The sequence below is a fragment of the Phoxinus phoxinus genome, assembly GCF_949152265.1.
Source record: "Phoxinus phoxinus genome assembly, chromosome: 22".
Lineage (NCBI taxonomy): Eukaryota > Metazoa > Chordata > Actinopteri > Cypriniformes > Leuciscidae > Phoxinus > Phoxinus phoxinus.
In genome coordinates this window covers 10885099-10908047 of record NC_136897.1, presented here as the reverse complement: position 1 = coordinate 10908047, position 22949 = coordinate 10885099, and the positions used below count along the sequence as shown (strand labels likewise).

At 37.8% G+C, this 22949-nt stretch overlaps 1 protein-coding gene and 1 long non-coding RNA gene across 2 annotated transcripts; one reads left to right on the top strand and one right to left on the bottom strand.

Annotated features, from left to right (window-relative positions):
* Positions 1-8777: 8777 nt before the first annotated feature.
* LOC306991040 (uncharacterized protein) lies at positions 8778-13893 on the top strand. The gene is made up of 3 exons (XM_079598477.1): positions 8778-8881; positions 9021-9113; positions 13280-13893. Exons 1-3 carry the CDS (start codon positions 8864-8866, stop codon positions 13592-13594), a joined length of 426 nt encoding a protein of 141 aa, XP_079454603.1. The 5' UTR covers positions 8778-8863; the 3' UTR covers positions 13595-13893.
* Positions 13894-19662: 5769 nt separating this feature from the next.
* LOC306990877 lies at positions 19663-22383 on the bottom strand. The gene is made up of 3 exons (XR_013795958.1): positions 22329-22383; positions 21252-21304; positions 19663-19828 (listed from the first exon to the last, which is right to left on the bottom strand). It is a non-coding gene; the product is annotated as an uncharacterized lncRNA (long non-coding RNA).
* Positions 22384-22949: the final 566 nt, after the last annotated feature.

The following is a 22949-nucleotide window of genomic DNA, read 5'->3' as shown; positions in this document are numbered from 1 at the left end:
CCAGATGCTCCACAGTACAGGCAAAGTCCTTGGGATCTCCGCCTCTCCTTCTCCTCCCGAGTAAGCCGAGCTCGCCCAACCTGCATGGGCTCGGGATCGTAGATGGGACTGACCGCACCCCCGCCGCTGGACCGCTGACTCTCGACTCCTCCCGCTCCTCGGCTGGGCAGCATCCGTCGCTCGACCCGGGACAGTCGTGCGTCTACTCGAAGAGCCAGTTCAATAAGTTCATTGAGGGACGTGGGCAGATCCAGGGCGTAGATCTCCCTCTGGATGCGGTCAGCCAGCCCATGCAGGAACATGTCCCACTGCGCCTCCTCGTTCCATTGACACTCTACCGCCAGAGTCCGGAACTCAATCGAATAGTCAGAGACTGATCTCTCTCCCTGCTTGAGCTCCGCTAGAATGCGGGCCGCCTCTCTCCCGGTGCTGGCACGGTCGAAGATTCTTCTCATCTCGGCGGAGAGTGTCTGGAACGAGGCACAGCAGGGATCTTGTTTCTCCCACACCGCCGTTCCCCATAGCGCTGCCCTCCCAGTCAGTAGTGTGAGGACGAACGCGACCTTGGCGGGTTCGCTGAAGAAAGTCCTGGGTTGCAGGGAAAAATGCATCGAGCAGCGAGTTAAAAATGCTCTGCAAAAATTGGGCTCACCTGCATAGGACTCCGGTACTGGAAGGCGGGGTTCTGACTGGGAGGCGTTGTCCGGTGGTGGGGGGAGAACGGGCGGTGTGGGTGGCGCAGCGGGACCTCGCAGCAGTTGAAGTTGCTGGGTGAGCTCGGACACCTGCGTCACCAGCGCTTGAACTGCTCTCGCTGTATCATTAAGATTTCTTTCTTGCTGGTCCATACGTTGAATGCTGGTGCTGACAAATGTGTCTAGTGATGACTGGTTACTTGCTGCTTCCTGAGCATGGTCAGATCGTTCTGTCATGCTTACACAGAGACGGAAGCAGATATGCAAGTAAACTCAGATTTATTAGAATAAAGTATAGTCCCGTGGTAAATAGCACTGGTGACACAGGGACTGGATGGTCAGCGATGATGTCCGTGAAGTGAAGTGCAGACGTGATGATCCAGGTGATGACGTATCCAAAGTGAACGAGAAACAGGAACGGGACACGAACAGAACGCCAACAGGAACGGGATCACACACGAGAGACAAACAACGATCTGACAATGAGAGAAGAATGCAGTGAGGTTTTATAGGAGAGTGAATGAGCTGCAGCTGGTGACAATGAGTGAGATCAGCTGGATCACTGATCTGCCAGAATGAGCGGAAACGCCCACTCACACACACCCACAACACAACACAACAGTTACACGAGACGGGAAGGAAACAGTGGATTATGAACCGTGACACGCGGCTCATTGAGAGTGATTGAAATGTGGTAAAACAGATCAATTCAAGTTAAACATGTAGTTAAATTAATTCATATAATCACAAGACTGAAATTAAATGTAGGCCTAATACATTGAATAAATAATGAAAACATTTCAACACAAAACATTGCAATAGAAAAATATTAGGCTACATCAATGAGGCTTTGCAAGAGCAACGTCTTATCAGCGGATCGACGATAGCGCAGTGGACAACGCAACAGCACGAGCTTTCACGGAGCTTCAAGCGATGAGATCGAATCTCACTAACTTTTGCTGACAGCGTTAAATGTTTTACCATTCTTGATGCTTAGATAGGTAACTGTTTATTGAAGTCAAGCGTTTTGTTTAATTATCAATGGCACATTATAACATACATTTGCTAGATTCCAGTAGAGCCGCTGCACAGACGACAAAACTGATGAAGGAAGATTATCAGCCGATCGCGTCAGAAAATGAAAATGACGAAGCTATCTTTAATCTGCTAAATTATTGTTTTGTGAATCATCCACGAAATTGAGATGACTGACAATTGATACCCGCCATAGCAAAGGAAGACATTTTTAAAAACAGATCCTGGACATTTCAAGGTTTAAATAAAGTGTCGGGGGCAGTTTATTTATTTAAAACAGGGTTGCATCGAGTTAGAGTTTATTAAGTAAGAAACAGAATCTTATTCTTGCGACATTTTAAATCTGTATTGCCAAATAAATTGCAGCTAAATAAACAATTAAAACAGTAAGCTAGTCTACAAAACGAAAATAGTTCAAAGCAACATAAATTAAGATTTTCTTTGCTTCTCTCTCGCGCTGGAACTCTTTTATTTTAGTTGATTAGCACTGCGCGCGCCGGGTCTCTCTCTACATTAAACAAGATTTCAGGTACCCCCATTGTACAACTGATAATAGGCTACTGATATCGCTGTGTGTCATCCATACAAATTACGAAAAAGAAACTGTAACAAATGATTGAGTCTTGCTTCAAACAGAATGCCTGGTTGAATTCACCGTACAATAAAACGAGGTGGATCGCGAATAAAAAGCTCTGTATCTGCTGCTTATCGCATTCGTTTAGTTGGCAAGAACGCGTTTCGTCGATAGTTCATGTTTAGATAATGCCAGATTGTTGACAAACACACTACTCAAACGTGTTAAAATTCTACAAAACCAGTTGAAACAAATGGGTTGAACACTTCAACTGAAAGTGTGTGTGAAACCTCTTTAAATACAATACATAAAACTACAATATTTATAATTTAAGGGCCTACATTTGGACACATCGAGAGATTTATCTTTAAAAGTATGTTGCCTTTGCCTGGTCATCAGGCTCACTCTCCATATGAAAGACAGAACATTTAACACCTCCTGATCCCCCAACCCCCCACAGGCGATCTGAGTCTGAGACCGACTTAAAACAAAGAGAAGTCGGAATTCACACTAGACATTAGCATTAGGCTATAGTAAAGTGTTGATAATGAAATAATTAAATTATTTAGGCTATGTAGGCTAATGTTTCTGTCATAAAAGTTTATTAATAAACATTTAATTATTTCAATAATTGAAGAAATAAAACACTACCTCGGTTTGGGCCAGCTTTTTCCAAGCAAACCTAAATACAAACGCATGTTTATTTGTTGTCATGAATACAATGTTCAACTCAATGTTAAATTCCACGGGGATCTTTGGATCCTTACAACAAGGGTGCGCGATTTGTGAATTAGCTATTATTATTTTTTTATATAAATCTCGAACCACAGTGCTTGCTGCTGCTAAACTAAATAACATTTATATAATAATTATGAACTTAAATTAAACAATATCGCAACATTTCGACAAATAAATTATCTGATCTATTTTTACAATTTAATTCAGGGTGATTTAGCCTAGACTACATTTAATTATAGCGAGATTTTCACCCTTGTCCGTTCATCATTGGGAAGCGCTCACAGCTAGTTTGAGTAGATCTTCTGCACCTCTCGGTTTCATACGGATTACCTAATCAGATAACATTTATTAAATATTTTGACATTTAAAGGCTTTAGACATAGCCGATTTCTTATCGTGACTGAGCGGAGGAAAGTGGCTTTCGGTTCATTTTTGTGACGCGCAGTTCCTGGAGACAGAGACGACAGATAAACTTTTGAATAAAAGTTTGAATATGAATAAAAGTTTACAGTTTTGAACGATGTAGGCTACTCTACTCTGATCTGTATGACTAAAAAACTACGGAGTAGCCTAAAGGGCCTAAGTTATAGCTGTCTGTTATGAGAAAAATAAATCCAAATGAACGCGCAGCCGCGTCTGCCGAACATTAATTCAACATGCCAGAATAAAACCCGACTTTAGAACAATGGATAGCGCCACTCGGCGTGGTGTGCCAAAATACTTAATTATAAACTTCAATATTTAATTCAAAACATCCTCAAAAAGCTTTGTGACATTTTGAAAGCCGTGCATGCATTAAAGCCACTGGAACCATGAACTGAAACTGGTTCTGATTTTATTGTTTGTCGTTTAAACGTGCCTGTTGCATATCTTTACATTATATATTTTAAATGGTCTATTGGTGAAGTAATTTATAGCATTGGTTACTGTGGAGGGACGGGGGATTAAAATAATTCAGCAGAAGCAGTTATGTTTAGACCAGAAGGAAATCCTCGTCCCCCCTGGCAAATCGCACCTTGCTTAAAACCATGTTTTACAAACTCTTTATAGAAACCAAAAAAAAAAGGCAATCCTGTATAAAAAAAATGTTTTGTTTGTTTGATTGTCTGCATTAATAACAGGCTATGACATGCATTAATAGTCTAAAATGTACAATAGTCTATGTTTGTTCGGGATTCGAACCCGTGTCATCCAAATGACCGATACGTCAGTTCTATCACTCGGCCATGAAACTCATTTAGAAATGCCCGGTTTATCCAATCTGTTCCAGAGAAGCGCTCATCATCCGTCTTATTCCTCAATAGAGTAGCCTAGTAAACAAATAATCAGCTTCTTTGCACGTAATTTATTTTTGTTCGTTATTTTTGTTATTATTATTATTTTATCACGCTGCTCCCAACGGGCAATAGGCTTATGTCGCCCACCGACGTCTAGGCGTAGGCTACAATATGAAATAAAGGCTATATTGTTCTCGTCTCTATTTTTAAATTATGATTCTATTTTTCTGTCCTAAACAATGTTCTATAGTAGCCTATTTCATCTGTTAATTGACATGAACCCCGCTTACATTTCAAAATACGGCAATAGCTGCTGTTTTGCACAATGTCCCTCTGTGCCACCTGGCGGTCATTTCGCGAATGACTTTGAAATGCGACTGGATTATTTTTACCGCGGTAGTTTTGCCGCGGTGCCTGTCGCGGCGGTAATAGGCATTCTGGTTGAGTACCATCTGTAAATGGTTTAGCTCCACAGTACTTGAGCGAGCTCTTAACGCATTATAGTCCTTCACGTCTACTGCGATCTCAAAACTCCGGATAGTTAATAATACCTAGAATATCAAAATCGACTGCTGGCGGTAGATCCTTTTCCTACTTAGCACCAAAACTTTGGAACAGTCTTCCTACCATTGTCCGGGAAGCAGACACACTCTGTCAGTTCAAATCTAGACTAAAAACACATCTCTTCGGCCTAGCATACACATAACACATTATAGACTTCTATAACTCAATGTTAGGCTGCATAGTTTAGAACAGCCGGGACCGGGAACACTTCCCGTAAATCCTGATGTACTTGGTACATCATAAGAAGGATGGCGTCTACGCTAATATTAGTCTCTCTGTCTATCCCGAGGTTTACCGCTGTCCACCGGAACCAGGCCGTATCCAGATCTGATGAAGGACCAGCGCCAGGACACGACGACGCCACTGACCTGAAGTGTCAACCAGTTTCTCCTCCTCTCCACTCCGACTTCAACCAACCGGAACTGGACAAATACTCTGATTCATTCTGAACTTCATACACTGTTCACTCATTGGCCAGAGGAGAACTGGCCCCCGACTGAGCCTGGGTTCTCCCAAGGTTTTTTTTCTCCATTCTGTCACCTGATGGAGTTTTGGTTCCTTGCCGCTGTTGCCTTGCCTTCTAGATTGCTTAGTTGGGGACATTTAATATTCAACAATATTATAGATCTGCCTTAATGGTAGACGATGATGAAATTGTTTTTTGTATTATTTTCATGTTATCACTGTGAAGCTGCTTTGATACAATCTGTATTGTAAAAAGCGCTATATAAATAAAGGTGACTTGACTTGACTTGACTTGAATATATATGCAGGTTTTGTATTGCTAAGAAATCAGAAATTCAGTCATTGACTGCTGGTGCATTTGAGTGTCGAACACAGGGACTTCACGAAGCACATTTAAAATCTGTTCTGGAAACTGAAAAGGCGTGTTGTGGTGTTAAACGAGATTGTGTTTTAAGTAAGAATCTTACTCATTTTTATGTGACTGCAGGTTATCCCCCAGATGTAGTACATGATTTGTTCGAGGGTGTTATACCAGTGGAGCTAGCACATTGTTTAGCTCTTTTTATCTCAAAGAAATATTTTACTCTTGAGAAACTAAACCACTTAATTCAAAATTTTGAGTACAAATGGGGAGATAAAACGAATCGTCCTCACCAGATACCAAAAACTTTCTCAGTAAAGAAAAGTATCGGTGGAAATGCCCATGAAAACTGGGCTCTGCTTAGATTGTTGCCTTTCATTGTTGGTCCTCTTGTTCCTGAGACTGAACCTGCCTGGCATGTTATTTTGGATCTTAATGACATAGTGGAGCTTGATGTAGCCCCCCTGTCCTTTCTGATGAATCAATATCATATCTTGAATGTAAAATCAGTGAACATCGCCAGAGATACCAAGAGCTCTTTCCAAATGTTAACCTTCTTCCTAAGCATCATTATTTAGAACATTACCCTCTTATGATTCGCCTCTTTGGACCTCTTGTTCATAGGTGGACAATGAGGTTTGAGGCAAAGCATAGTTTTTTTAAACAGGTTGCTCGCCATACCAATTGCTTTAAAAATATACCTCTTACACTTGCCAGAAAACATCAGCTCATGATTGCGTCTCATTTGCACTCCTCTGACCAAAGAACATCTTTTGTGGTAACTAATACCTCACCAGTGCTAGTTGATTTGCTGAAATCTGACATTGCAGTCGCGATCAAGCATAGGTTACCAGATGAGAACGATGCCCATTTGACATCAAATGTGTCATACAATGGAATGAACTACAGCAAAGGAATGATTGTTGTCCATGGGCATTTATTTGGTCTGAGTTTGCGGAAATATTGCAGATCTGTATTTTGCAAGGCAAGGTCCATTTTGTAGTGCAAAAGTTGGGTGCTTGGTACAGAGACCACTTCAGAGCTTTTGAGTTGAGTATGTCACATGTAAAAGAGATGGTTCTCATTGAGCATGGGGAACTCTTGGATGACTACCCGTTGGCAGCTTATTCAGTAGCAGGAATGCGTCTTGTCACACTGAAGAGACACATTGAGTGGCTGGGAAAACATTAAGAACTGTTTGTGAGTATCTTTCCACAATACATAACATGGCAAAGTTGATATCCGTCAGAATTTGCACTAGGGCTATTAATGCTAAAAAAGAAAATTAGGGGCTGGTCCGACAGAACTTTTAAGCAGCCTCGTCTGGCTTAAAAAAAAAAAAAAATTACAATGAGTGAATCATTTTCCTTGCTGCATTTTTCTGCGCTATGCACCAAACATATTTAGCTGGAGTCCCCTGAAGTTCTCGAGTTGCACAAAACCCTGACTCAGAACCAACAAAATGCCCAACATCATTTGCATTTTTGTTCAGTCTGTGTCTTCTATGGCAACGTAATGAGCCTTACGTTTTTACACATGCAAGTAGTGTTCTGTCGGATCCGGTCCCTACATAGTTAAAAAATATTTGAAAAAAAGATTATTTTTGTTTGTTTTGACCAGACACAATTTTAGATTTGAGAAATAAAACACACACTTCTGTCTAATTGTCTCTTTAGTTTAAGATTGGATTTTTTTTCTATTGTCTTTTAATATTTAGATCAACACAATGACCCAGCCTATTAGACTGAGAATCATCGTTGGTGAAAATGATGCCAGGAAGCTTGTTCTGCCAAGGGGACTTCCAGACTCCATAGAGGAATTGTGCCAGACAATAAAGACAAGTTTTGGATTACAGCAAGATATTCGTCTTCAATATAAAGATGCAGATTTTGGAAATGAATACCTAAATCTGTCAGAAATCTGTGAAATACAAGATAAAGCAAGTCTTAAAGTGATCTACTTGCAAAGTAATGCAACAGAAGATTATGCAATAACACAAGAACTCCCCCAAGAAGTACAGGGCCCAGCAGAATGCTCAATCATCTCTTCGGGTGAAACAGAACCTGTTACATCTCAAGGTTCAGCTTCATCTACATGGCAGTGGGTCTGGCCAAGTGTTTTTACTATCCCACATTTCAAATATGACGCAGAACTTGAACTTGAGAAGGCTAACGCTTACTACAAAACAAATGCAACTCTTTTGAAACCTTCACCAAAGCTAAAATCACACATTTTGGAGAGACTTGCAGAGGAAATCATTAAGTTCAAAGCCTACCCTAGTGACAATGATCTGAATGATGTTGCAGAAGCTCTTGTCAAAACACATCCTTGTCTGAGAGAACAGGGGTCTTTCAATGGCTGTTATGGCTGGAAGATTAGCCTGAAGTATAAAATGGCAAACTTACGGACCAAACTAAGAGGCCTGGGATGTGCTGAGGTGGAGATAAATTCACTGAAGAACAAGGCCACTGACAAAAAAAGTCTAGCAGTATTGAATGTGAAGAAACCAAAACGAGCCGAAGTTAATTACTGTCCACAGCATCCAAAAGGAGAAACTGATGACAGTCTGGAGCAGGAGAGAATCGCAATGCTTTCAGAAATTAAAAAGAGAAACAATGACCACATAGTGATTGAGAAAATGGAAAAGACTTTCTCTTACAGAAGACAAGAAGTTCTTCAAGCAGAGCCTATGGTTGCAGACTTTAAAAGCAGATGGCCAGCTCTCTTCAATGTGACAGAGGTGTGTATCTATACACGTTTATATACGCCCCATTAAAAACAATTATAATATATATATACACAAATACAGACTGAAACACATTTAAGAGAACAGAAAGATAATGAAAATTAAGCTCTTATACTTTTAATTTAAAAAACAGAGTAAGCCATATTTAGATTGCTGTGTACATGTCTTCTTAACTATCTTGTTGCTAATAGAGATGCTGAAACAGCTTTTTTTGTTTTATCCTTCTGTTATGATGAGAGTTAACTAAATTATTATCAATGTTTTTTTCAGATTGATAGGGAGTTCTTGCGGATTTCTACTGTACCACTGCTTTCTACATTCTTTGCTGAGCTTGACCGGTACTCACCGCGATTGATAGAGATCTTCAGTAGAAAAGGCGGGCAAGCAGGAAAGAAAATCACAAAGATCATGGATGCCATCTCCAAGGTTTGTATTGATAAATGGCTTTAATAGTCATTCTCAATGCAGATGAAAAGACGGATGCAGTTTGGCATTTTCTTCCCAAACAGTATTTTTTAGCTGTGCCACCACTGAAGTTTGAGTAAATCTTGTCCCCACCCCACAGGATGATACTATACATACCCGAAGAGCCTGTGTCATCAAGTCTCTCTGTACCTACCTGAATGAGGACTCTGAAAAACTGGTGAAGGCATATTCGGTAAGTTGATAAGAAAATACAGTTTCAAAAGCCCACTGAATCTGAACTTGTGCCATGTTTTCCCCTATTTGCTACAACAAACATATGACATGAGAGAACACATAACTGTCAAATTACTGAGCTGGACAAATTGTTAACCCTTTAGGCGCCAGAGTTTTTTTCCTAAAACGTTCGATTTTGACATCTTAATTTCAAAAGGTTATATCTTAAAAGTAATAAAAGATAGAGACTTTCTGTAAATTAGAGAAATATTAAGGATGACCCAAAGTTTATGTAGGGATTACATTTTCCCATCGAATTTGCATATTATGACGTCATTTGGTGGTGGCCATCTTGGATTATAGAATTTTCATGAAAAGTCACAAGTTTAAAGGGACACTATGCAACATTTTTGTGTTTATTAATCATCTTCGTAAGTCGGTATATGGTTAAATGACTCATTACAGGGTGAATGAAGACTCTCTCGCCCCCCCCCGACTGCCTCTTAGGAAGAATATCCCGCTTGCAAGTTCGGTGTATCCGACCCGCGTCCTTCAGTCTCGCAAAGTCTCGCACAGTCTCAGACATCGCGAGAAGCAGGATCAGTTTACGGCAAACATCCCCAGCACAGAGGCAGGCTAGCGCTTTTTTCAAACGTGTATAATGGCAGAGCCGGTGAAGAAGCAGCGAAAACCATTGAGTGAAGAAGCAAAGAAAAGGAAAAGAGCTTCAGACCGAGTGAAGGCTCGCACACGGATTAATAGGTCACGCTTTTTCAGAATGGCGAGAGCTGAAAGACAGAGAAGGCTCCAAGTCAGATGCAGACCTCGCATTCTTGTTTTCGCGCTAGTAAGTAACACTTTGATATTTTATTGTTGTGCATGTTCTCAGCGAGCTAAGTTGCTAGCGGAGATTTTGGCTTGATCTAATGTTAGCTAGATGGATGCTGTGTGGCTAAATTAGCTTGCATGTTGCATCCAGGTGTTACTTTGCTTTTATTTGGCGCAGGTGTAGCTTTTTTTGCAGTGCGCTACATAGTGTAGAAGTCGATGGCTCACCGATCACATTCTGTATTGATCCATAATATGCTACAAATCCTCGTCAACCACAATGAAGTCCAGACTCAAAATATTTTCCATGACCGTCTTGTTTGTAAATATAGAAGTTACATGGGCTGACCAAGTTACTGTTAGTGACATATATATATAATGCTCATGCACACTTCCAAAAAAAAAAAAAACACGAAACCATTAGTTCGCCTCATTCATATCGTTCATTCCCGGTAAAAATACTAGTATGCATGACAACAACACAATAAATAAAAAAAACTCGCCATCAGTTGGAAAGAAAATATTGCTTTACTTGCCTCGGTAGACATAACTGGTTTTGAAATAGCCGGTTGCTCTGCTCAGCCGGGTTGACAGCTGATCAGCTGGGTTGCTCGTGGCGAGGGGGGAGGGACAACAGTTCATTTTTACGACAGTGTGTTTGAAAGCATTTACTACCAGACACTAGGGGGAGCACCGTAGAGAAAAAAACACTCAAAGTTGCCTTGTGTCCCTTTAAATGATAAAATGCAGCACTTCTTTCCCCCCAAAATGTCCCTCACCTTCTGTATGCTATATTGCACAATACTGAATGCTCAGGTAAATAGTAAGTAGTAAACAAACTGTGTAAATCATTACTAATAAATGGTAGAAACAAACCGAATGCATGTAGTGGTTGGGCCTTTTGCTGTAGAGATTTTCCATTTACTACATACAGTAGGCACTCTGATTATATATATATATATATATATATATATATATATATATATTATTCATATGACACACACACACAAGTAGACAAGACCTGTTTAGTTGCCCCGTGGCACACCGCCTCTGCTCCTGCTACGAGCGCGCGGGCACGGCCAGATCTGCCTCACGCGCGCGCCGAGCTCGGACTACTGTCATTGTCATTGCGACTCCCCACCCTGCCTCCACGTTGCCCCATAACTGTCCTATGCATACTTTGACATCGTCTAACACATAGACATGTATAGAAAGGCTAGATGGCTCAAGGCGGAGTCAGCTGTGTCGTCACTTGGCGGCCATCTTAGGTCAGGAGACTGCGCTGCTGCTCCCTGCTGCTGTGGACGGAAGGTGAGTGACATACGCCAACTAAAATGCTCGTAACTTGCTGAATTCTTGACGGATTTACAAACGGTTTGGTTTATTACAAACCTTATTAACGTGGCTATGATTTGTGCTGATGCCGATGTTTAATAAACTCCGTGGCTATAATTTTTCACAAGTATGCAGTTAAATAGCCGCATCCCTGACGTTTATGTCACACCAAGCCGTTTGAAAATCGGTTGAAAATTTAGCAAAATATAGTTATTTCAGCACTACATGCACAATAGACTTTAATGTTATAACTGGATGAGCGGTCCTGTCCTAAGATGGCCGCCGTGTGACGTCGTCGGGTCCCATTGGCTCTCAGCGCCGGTAAGCCATCTAGCCTTTCTATACATGTCTATGGTCTAACATTCCATACTAGCAAATATGTACTGGGAGAAGCGCGAGCTGCTAGCCTGGCTAACGCCAGACCCAATTCTCGTTGAGACTTGGGTCTGGGAACCACATGCGCATTTTCTCGTATTTGAGGCGTGGTTTACGAATGCCCGGCGCCGTTTATTGGGTGCTAAGAATGTCTATCAAATGCGCCTGTACGTAGCTCATAACCAATTGTTTCCATTATACCAGATGATGTATGTATAGACGCCAAAAGCTGCTCTTTTTTCAAAATAAACTTGCGTTCTAAACTACTAAGAACAATATCTAAGGCTGCATCAAAAGGTAGCTTCGCGTCTGCTGCCATGTTGAATCCATAAACAAACTGCTTAGTTGTGTCGCATAGATGTCGTCATCGTCTTGCTGCTCCCTCCCCGTTCTGTGATTGGTTCCCTAAACGAGGCGAAAATCAGGTCCATGGTTTCCAGACTGCCTTTCAGCGAGAATAAAATTGCGCTGCGCAAAGGCAGTATGGGGAAACCCAGGCTAGCGAGCTGCACCATTGCGCGGCAAAGATGTCCCGGGAGAAGCGCGAGCTGCACCATTGCGCTGCAAATATGTACCGGGAGAAGCGCGAGCTGCACCATTGCGCGGCAAAGATGTACCGGGAGAAGCGCGAGCTGCACCATTGCGCGGCATAGATGTACCGGGAGAAGCGCGAGCTGCACCACTGCGCGGCAAAGATGTACCGGGAGAAGCGCGAGCTGCACCATTGCGCGGCAAAGATGTACCGGGAGAAGCGCGATCGTCATTTTCAAAAGGCAAATATTCCCCTTCAGAGTCAGAATCGGCAAATAACATTTGCAACACATCCTCACGATACAAGTTTTTATTAGCCATTTGCTGATTTTCTCTCACAAATCTCACAATTTACTCAGACGCTCTGAACTGAACTGCTTCCGCATCAATGACACGAGCGCTCACTTGCTCTGCTGTTTTCTCCAATACTTGTAATAGGAACATGACGTCATTTTGGTCTTGAATCAAAGTATTACATGTCTGCCATCTAGTGGTAGGGAATACAAATGAGATATTACACCATATTAGGATCTACAGCCTGTTTTATTAAGTATGACATCTTGTCGCAATTTTGCGACTTTGGCGCTTAGAGGGTTAATTCATAGGAAACTCATGGTACACCATGACAAAGTTCTTATGTGAATTGGTTGATGCACTAAACCAATTAATGTTTTATTCATATTGGTTCAGCTCTTTTGGGGCCTAATTTACATAAAAAATAAACGGTATCAGAAACTGTAAATGCATACTTTTGTTTTTATTGCTATTATATTCTTAGATGTTTCTAATGTTTTAGCCACCTCGTTCATTTTAAATATGTTGGCCAGTTAAATTATAACAATCTTATAATATAATTCACTACAATAACACTCCAGCACCCACTGTGACCTCAATAATAAACAGCAGAATTATCACCTTTCGGACAGTTTCAAGTTAAAAACTGAGGAATTATAACTTTGTAAATGTAGAATTCACAGCAGAGCTCCTGTATTGGATTGATGTTTACTTTGCAGGTGTACCTAATAAAGTGGTTAGTGAGTGTATAAGTGTGCAATTCTTGTAATAAATATTTGATCTAATTTTTGATTGTGATCTTTCATGCATTTCATCCCACAGGATTCAGACTTTGAGTCACAACGTGCAATGGAGCAAACTGTGATGGGAGTGTATGTAATACTGAAGGAGGGAGCGCTGCCTGACGATGACCCAGCATACATTGGTGTCCTAATTGAAGGTGTGGAAGTCCTCAGTGACTTGAGTAGCATTGCACAGGCTTGTGTTCTGTTATTTGGACTGATATACTGTTTGAACCTAAGCTACCCATCAGAGCTCAAATGCACTTTTGAAGTCTGGCAGAAGATCTTTCTAAATCTAAATGGACAGATGTTGTCATCCAAGGCACAGTTCCTCAAAAACAAGCTTTTGGAGTAAGTGAGCTTGAAAAAGACAAAAGTCAATCAGAAAGCACTTTTGGAGTTCTGCAGTTCTGGTGTTCCGTAGATATGTGGACAACTGTTATTAATGGCACAATTTCGCTAAAACAAGCTTCTGGAGCAAGTAACCCGTGAACCCTGAAACAAGACTTAAGTCAAACTAAATGCACTTGGAGTTTCTTATGTATATGGACAACTTAATTTTGGCACAGTTCCTCCAAACAAAGCTACTGGAGCACGTGAGCTTAAACAAGACAGGTGTACTTCTGGAAGATGCACATTTTACGTTAGATAGAAGCTCTTTTACAGACAACTGTCTAAAAAAAAAAATCTGTATCAGGCCATGTCAGGTTTACCTTAAAAATTCCCAAAAAGGGGAGTGTGTTAAAATGGCTTAATTTTTCTTCCGAAGTTTTACGAACAAAAGATCGTTAAAGTCCTACAAGCGTTGCTTGGGGATCAGTTTTCTCAAGAGTCAAGATTCTGTTAGCTAAATTTAAATGCATTCTGTTACAAAAACAAAAAGGATAGGAGACTTAAAGTGAAGAAAGCTGATTAAACTTGATTGGTGCATGTTTAAAGCCCAATAAAAAATAAAAGTTTAAATTGTTGCATGTTTTCTGTGCTTTTTCTGTAGATTACTAAAGTTTTGGTAATGTCATGCTTTTTAGTGCTGTCATCTAAAACAAATGTAATTGAAACAACAAGACAAGACATTAAACTACCAAAACAAGACATTAACTAGTTGATTTAACAAGGCAGAATTTTGTTGAATTGAAGTGCTTTACCATCATTGAGTGAATAAGAATAAATTTGATTAGACGAACACGATACAAACATTTTGATTCAATTAGTTGCAAAGAAGTTACATCGACATTAAAATCATGTTGGATCTACAAATGTATATTGTGTTCATATAAAATATTCAAAGTAGTTCAAGTTTACTTGATTTGATTAGATGCACAATGGGTGCTACGATTAAATCACGTTCATTCAACAATTTATTTTTTTGAGTGTATATTTCTTCCTACCTAATCTTTCTTTCTTTCTTTCTTTCTTTCTTTCTTTCTTTCTTTCTTTCTTTCTTTCTTTCTTTCTTTCTTTCTTTATTTCTTTCTTTCTTTCTTTCTAACCAATCTTTCTTTTTTCTTTCTTTCTTTTTAACCAATATTAATTATCTTTCTTTCTTTCTTTCTTTCTTTCTTTCTTTCTTTCTTTCTTTCTTTCTTTCTTTCTTTCTTAATAATCTTACTTTCTTTCTAACCTTTCTTTCCTTCTAACCTATCTATCTTTATTTCTACCTAATCTTTCTTTCTTTCTTTTTCTTTCTTTCTTTCTAACCTATCTTTCTTTCTACCTAATCTTTCTTTCTTTTTTCTAACTAATCTTTCTTTATTTCTACCTAATTTTTCTTTCTTTCTCTCTTTAATTTGTCCTATCTATCTATCTATCTATCTATCTATCTATCTATCTATCTATCTATCTATCTATCTATCTATCTATCTATCTATCTATCTTTCTAACCTATCTATCTTTCTTTCTTTCTACCTATTCTTTCTTTCTTTTTTTCTAACTAATCTTTCTTTATTTCTACCTAATTTTTCTTTCTTTCTTACTAATCTTTCTCTTTTTTTCTATCTATCTATCTATCTATCTATCTATCTATCTATCTATCTATCTTTCTTTCTTTCTAACCTATCTATCTATCTATCTATCTATCTATCTATCTATCTATCTCTCTTTCTAACCTATCTATCTTTCTTTCTAACCTATCTATCTATCTATCTATCTATCTATCTATCTATCTATCTATCTATCTATCTATCTTTCTTTCTTTCTTTCTTTCTTTCTAACCTATCTATCTTTGTTTCTTTCTACCTAATCTTTCTTTCTTTTTTTCTAACTAATCTTTCTTTATTTCTACCTAATTTTTCTTTCTTTCTTACTAATCTTTCTCTTTTTTTTATATCTATCTATCTTTCTTTCTTTCTTTCTAACCTATCTATCTATCTATCTTTCTTTCTTTCTAACCTATCTATTTTTGTTTCTTTCTACCTAATCTTTCTTTCTTTTTTCTAACTAATCTTTCTTTATTTCTACCTAATTTTTCTTTCTTTCTTATTAATCTTTCTTTTTTTAATTTTTCTATCTATCTTTCTATCTATCTATCTATCTATCTATCTATCTATCTATCTATCTATCTATCTATCTATCTTTCTTTCTTTCTTTCTTTCTAGCCTATCTATATTTCTTTCTAACCTATCTATATTTCTTTCTAACCTATCTTTGTTTCTTTCTACCTAATCTTTATTTTTTCTATCTATATTGCTTTCTTTCTAACTAATCTTTCTTTCTTTCTTTCTTTCTTTCTTTCTTTCTTTCTTTCTTTCTTTCTTTCTTTCTTTCTTTCTTTTCTAACTTATCTTTATTTCTACCTATTCTTTCTTTTTCTTTCTTTCTAACTAATCTTTCTTTCTAACTAATCTTTCTTTCTAACTAATCTAACTAATCTTTCTTTCTTTCTTTCTTTCTTTCTTTTCTAACTTATCTTTATTTCTACCTATTCTTTCTTTTTCTTTCTTTCTAACTAATCTTTCTTTCTAACTAATCTTTCTTTCTAACTAATCTATCTTTCTTTCTTTCTTTCTTTCTTTCTTTCTTTCTTTCTTTCTTTCTTTCTTTTGCCTTCAAACTTTCTGGCTAGGCTTTTTCAAGCCAACTTAAAGTCGGCATGAAATCAAAATTGACCCTATTTATTTTGTTAGTGGATATTACTAGTCTTGTGGTGAACAAAGTCCGTGCAAGTTAATACATGGAAAAAAATTGTTTGCCGAAGTTATCTTTAATCAAAGTCTGAAAAGTTACTTCCGGGTCTGGAATGGTTCTTTTTCTGATGACATAGGCTTGACGGCTTGGGTTGGTTAATCGCTTAACCACTCCCCTCAAACCGTTACTCTGCTATGGGCGAGAGATGGAGAGGAGGAGCGCTAAAGTAAAACCCTGCCCTCTGTTCAATATTCCGTTTCACTCGGAAATGCGTCACAACACTGGAGAAAAGTCGTTTGCAACTTCCGGTTCACACGGACTTTAAAGTTTGCCAACAAACTATTTTATCTAGTTTTGAATGATATTCAAAATGTTACAAGAACAATTCAGCAAAAATGTGATTAAATAGATTCTGTTCAGTAACTCTGTTCATTACATTCAGTTTTGTAAATAAAATTTAAAAAGGATTGGTTCAATACTTTCAATCCAAAAGACTCCGAAAATTTGGGATCGATTCAGTAATCTCAGTTCAGAAAGATTCAGTTTAAGTTCAAAATAGTTCAATTCGATAGATTCACCAGGAAAATTATTAGATTCCACAGTTCTAGAAAACTCTGTATGAAAAAAATTAGGAACCATAAAAAAATAGCTCCGTCTCCACAAAGGTATTCCTTTGAGCATCTCTTGAAGGAAAAAAAAAAGAAAGAAAATTTGGCTCCATTTGTGTGAAACTAGCAGGTAATTGGAATTTTCCTATCCGGTTCCTGGGTAAGATGAACTGTGAACTGTGAACTGTTTCGCCTCAGTCAGCGTTCGTCTCGTGTGGGTTGACTCGCCATCTCACTTCGTCCTCTAATTGAAATGATCGGAGTTCCAGCATGGAAAAAAAACCTGACCTGTATATGTACCCAGGCAACATTAACCCTCTGGGGTCGGCAATCACGCCGGCGTGATTTGAACAATTTTTTTCACATAGCAGCTGAATAGACTTAAAATACTCCGTCAGTTATGGTCATACAGACTTAATAAATATGAAAAAAGAATATGTGAGATGTCTACTTTTGTATGTGTCCACTTACAATCAAAACAAAACGTTGTGCTTTTGTAAAATAAATAAATTAAACCGGGTGTGCTTTCTGCCTCTCCGTCCTGTGAACTTTTTTTTCTTGAGCACATCTCTAAACATAAACAAAACTCAGCGAATACTTGTCACACATTTGTGAGCTCTATATATTTATAAACATTTAAGTGTGTAGTTTTAAATGATCTGATTCAAAACGAAAACAAATATTCTCTGTTTAAGTAATTTTGTATAAAATCAACAAGATATTCAGTTTCTCTAACCCTTGCTCATTAGTTTTAATGTGACCACACCCACACGCGCAAAACATATAGAGATGCACCATGCGTCGCGCAAACGCGCCCATTACCTCAAAAACAAAGCGCTGCCAAACTTTATCAGTCCTCTGCTGTCATCCAGTTTGGAAGATACGCTGTGAGATTATTGGATTTACATCAGAAGAAGATGTCGCGATTTGAAGAAAAGAACGATTTTAAGGTAAGAAACAGTGATGCGCGGGTCAATGTATAAACAACCCGCACCCGACCGACGTTTTCAACTAACCCGCCCGCAACTCGGACCGCAAAAAAAAAGAAAAAAATATTGTACCCGACCCGCATTTGTTTAAAGTAGCTAGTAAATGCTCGTCGTAGCGTCATTGGGCCATACGTCGGAACTAGGGGTGCGCATTTTTCTGAATGCTGTATGATATAGCCTAGTGAAATAAAGGCTTGATTTATTAATTTATTTTGTTTAATTTTCTTAACAATTAAGATGCTGCATGTGTTTATCCATTCCAGTCTAATCGAAGTGTGTGTCTCTCCCCGGACTTTCCCAACAAAAATCCCGCCCCCTCTCAGCAAATACATAAAACTGACATTATTGAGCTATATGCGTTTAAAAGTAGCCTATTAAAATGGCACAATGGCATTGCTCAGTTCAACGCGTTAAGAAATCAGGCATTTTGACCCGCGTCAGCTTTTATTCAAAAGTTAATAACGCGCTCAACATTCAGGTAAATAAGGATTTCCCACTTTCATCTCTGACTGAGCTTGTGAGTCATCCTCGCACCAGTTATTCAGCCAATAAAGTGTAGGCCTATGTATTTCATAGAAAATGGTGTCTAGTAGCCTACTATATAAATTACAAAGGTTTAATTGGCATCTTTATTTCAAATGACCCGACCGACCGCGACCCGAATATCATTAAAAATATTTTTGGATGACTCGTAACCGCGGGTGACCGCAGGTGACCGCAGGCACCCGCTCATTTTGGATCAACCCGCACATCACTGGTAAGAAATCATTCTGAATTATATTAGTTGGTGTTATTGTTGCATAAACTTCACATTGCCATTGAACTGTTGCTCGAATGCTTCAGTAAATGTTCCCTGCACACACTGATAGTTTGAGTCAGTCGCGCGACGTGCGTTTGAAAAGCAAAACGCACCGTGATTTTACTCCAATCTCATTTCATAACGTCATATCGATTGTAAACATTTGAAGTAACATATGATAATCAATATGCTTTTCTCTAGTGTAGTGTTACTGAAGTGTTCCTTTTTAACGATGCCTGCTATACTATTCCCAGGTGAAAAGGAAATATATTTAAATTGTACTTATTTTGATATACTTAATGTATTTTAAGTGTATTGTATTAATTATGTATTAAATGTGTTATTTTGAGACAACTTCAAGTTTACTAAATGTACTTTAATATGTATTTAAGTTCAATTTTAAGGTAATAGTAATATATTTTAATATACTTAATTGTGTTAAAATGGAACTATTTTAAGTACATTTAGTGTAATTTAATAGCACTTATTTAAATTGTATTTTTAATACATTTTAAATGTACTTTAGAAATACAACTTAAGTATATTTTTAACTTCACATTAATGTGTTCCCAGTATATTTTAAATATAATATCAGCTTATTAATAATGTATTAGTAGAACACTATAAGACCCACTATTAGTATATTAAAAATATATTTTTACAAAACCATTCAGTATGAAAAAAATATATTTTAATGTATTAAAAATACAGTTAAAATTAGAAACACAGTAAAAAACAATATTTGTATAAAACACACACAAACACTCTTTGAAAGATAGTAAACTTTAATGCACTACATTAGTACAGCAACATATGAAAATTAAACAAAATACATTAACATAAAATGCATTGATCTGCAGAAGTATTAAACAGAACAAAAAAAAAATAAACTTAAAGGAATAAGTTCAACAAAGTCAAACAAAGTGAAATACAATAGCTGCAAACAGTCCTTCATCCTTCAAGCGAATTGAAATGATTGGTCTTGGAGTTTGCCTCATTGTTGCATTTTCTTCTGATCAGTGCTCGCACCTCAGACACTGTCGTGGTCGGAAACTGTTTGATCACAGTATCTATGAAAAGGGAAAAATATTATTTATTTTTTTTTAAATATTAATGCAAAATTAACATCTGTTAAAAAAGTCACTGTTCCCTTTCGAAAGGGAACTTGCACTGCGTATCTAGGCGCCCCTTTTATACTTCTGGGTCGCACTAATAGTGTCATAGGTTGTCGCCAAATTCGTTTGCCGTGATTTTATAGCTTTTTAGACACCGGTTCACATGGAGGGCATTCCCCAAAGCGTCATCGATGCACTGTCTGAAGCCACGATTTTTTTATATGGCATGTAATGCTTAGTTCATATTTTAACAGAAGACATTCAATATAAAATGTTAATATAATGCAAAAAAGGAGTTAATAAATTATCTACATCAAATAGAACAAACATTAAGTCTTGCTGAACAACAGTGAGGTCTACATGTTATGACACTGTATCACAGCAAAAAAAAAAACAGACAAGTATAATAATTATAATGTATAACAAATGCTAATCTTTATTTTTAGCATTATTATTTGTTTTAGTCAGCCCCCTTTGACTTCGAGAGCAAAAAAAAGTGATGTACAGAAACACATACGTCATGACCGAATCACCATTCAATAGTCCGGATTCAAAAATCTCTATAACAGAGGTTATACGAGATTAAACCATACTTACTACTAGAGATGCACCGATTACAATTTTATAGGCCGATTCCGATTTTTCACTGAGTTTGACCTGACGATACCGATTTTAGCCGATTCCGATTAAATTTTCTTCTAAAATTATCATTTTTATCAAGCTCATATATTTAAGTTCAGTAATTTCACTTAAATGACAAATAGGTCATTTTCATTGCCATTTAAGATAAATTACTGAACTTAAATATTCAAGCTTGATAAAAATTATCATTCTAGAAGAAAATTTCAGTTGGCACTTAGAGGCTTAAATTGCATCTGAACTCTTCATTTATTATTTTTATTGTTTTTATTAAATAAAACACCATATACTTTTACCCAAACTGAATAATTAAAAAACAAGTTTAAATGGGTACATTTTCTACAAATATTTTTGTGTTCATTTTCTAGCCTACTCCAGTTCTTGTTAAACACACTAGACATGCACATTCTGTGCATTTTGGGCATTTTTTGTGTGAAATCATATTTATTTTGTCCATCAAAAGCGTGTTTTCACTTTAACGCACTCCTGCTCCGCGTATTTTTTCGGGCGTGAATGTCAAACAATGAGAGCATTCACACACAAAAAATAAAACCCGCTGCTCCCGCTTGCGGTGTGAAACGGCCGTAATTCACGAGGTTTCCTACATGTGCGGTCCGTGTGCATGTCTGATTGCTGATGTTGTGCGATGTTAATCATATGGCGCCCGAGGTCATGGCCGATCACGTGAAAATCTGCCAATTCCGGTCACCAGCCGATCAATCGGTGCATCACTACTTACTACTCTCTTCTTCGCTTCTCTCTGCACTCAGTTTTTCTTCTATAGCAGCTAGTCTGAAAAACAACAAATAAAAAAAAGAGAGATTTATAAATATATATATATACATAAACACAAATATATAAGGCAGGCAAATTATGAAGAATGATTTGTTTTGTTTTTAAGAATGACAGTATGCTGAGTACAATGTACTTGGTGGGTAATATAATCAAAACCCTTCACAGACTCGGCAGTTTAGATGTATGCTCTCTTATAAGCATCCCTTTTAACAATTTAATCTTTGTACTTATTTGTAATTAGAAATATATATTAGAAAGTAATCAAAAAGGCAATAAGGTTGTCAAGCTTGAACAAATATAAACACCAATCAACTTTCTGGCTCGACCAAAATTCTGATTGGTCGATTTTTTGGCGCGTTTATTTCATTAGTTTTGCCGCGTTCATTTCATCAGTTTTCCCGCGTTCGTTTCATCAGTTTTGCAGCGTTGGTTTCATCAGATGGAAAGCACTAATTGCTAATGGGGGTGTTTTCAGAGCACCCCTGTTTCACAGGTAACAGTCTGTCTTCAGAACACCCCCCTTGTCAAGCTTGAACAAATATAAACACCAATCAACACACACTACCATAATTGGCTGGTCAGCTCAAGACAAAGGTAACTAACGTATATTCATAACATGTTTTTTCAAACTTTTTAAAGATAATTTGCATCATAACAATGAAGCCAAATTCTTCAGGAAATCAGAAATAAATACACAGCTTCAGCAAATAAAAATGATATTAATATAATGATGTACATATTCTAATAACTAATTAATTTTTTTGAAGATGCATTGGACAATGTTTTATAGTTGTTTTAAGACAGATAAATGTCTCCACATAGATTTTAAACAGATTTATCAAAGACTTTAGACTTTGACAGTGCAGAAGTTGCTAGAATTCAGTGTCAGCATCATGTTACAGCGGTTAAAGTCAGTATCTCACGTGCAAGTCATATTAGCAAATGCATAGCAGACCTTTCCACCTAGGAAAACAACTAAACAGTGAGCTATTTATTTATGCAAACAGCAACTAAAACTTACCAGTAACTTCTGAGGCAGTATCTTCATCTCTTCGAGTCTGCTTCGACTTTGACTTGAAAAGTTTGGGCAAATTGAATGTAGCTGAGCTGAAAAAGACGTGATGTTACACTTTGTGCCAAAAATACGAAATGCTGTCATGATCACTCACCCTTAAGTAGTTCCAAACCATTTAAGACTTTCGTTCATCTTCGAAAGAAAAACTGACATTCATATCCCTCCGATGAACGATTCACCAGATCTGTTCACGTTTCAAAAAGTTAATCGCAAAAAACATCACCCAATCCATATTAATCGCGTGGTTTCCTCCAAGTCCTCTAAAGAAACACGATCGCTATAAATATTTTAACAGTTTAAATTTAAACGTCTAAATCTAACCACATTCAAGGACCGCATGCACAGCAACTGAAGCTCCGAGTGAGATGTGAGCGCATTATCATAAGAACCAATCACAGCCGTTCAACGCCTCTGGAACCAATCAGGACTAGTCACGTGTGTTATGCGCATTGTTCAAATTTAAACAAGAACAACACCTTTTTGGAAATTAACATTTCCTTGGAAAATGTATCTATAATGCATTTCAAAAAATATGATGCTGAAATTATTAGGGCTGTAATCTCCCAG

What these genes read in the sequence shown, in the direction of transcription:
- LOC306991040 (XM_079598477.1), top strand. An exon ending in AACTGGTGAAGGCATATTCG is followed by an intron (nt 9,114 to 13,279) that starts GTAAGTTGATAA and finishes TTCATCCCACAG; the next exon opens with GATTCAGACTTTGAGTCACA.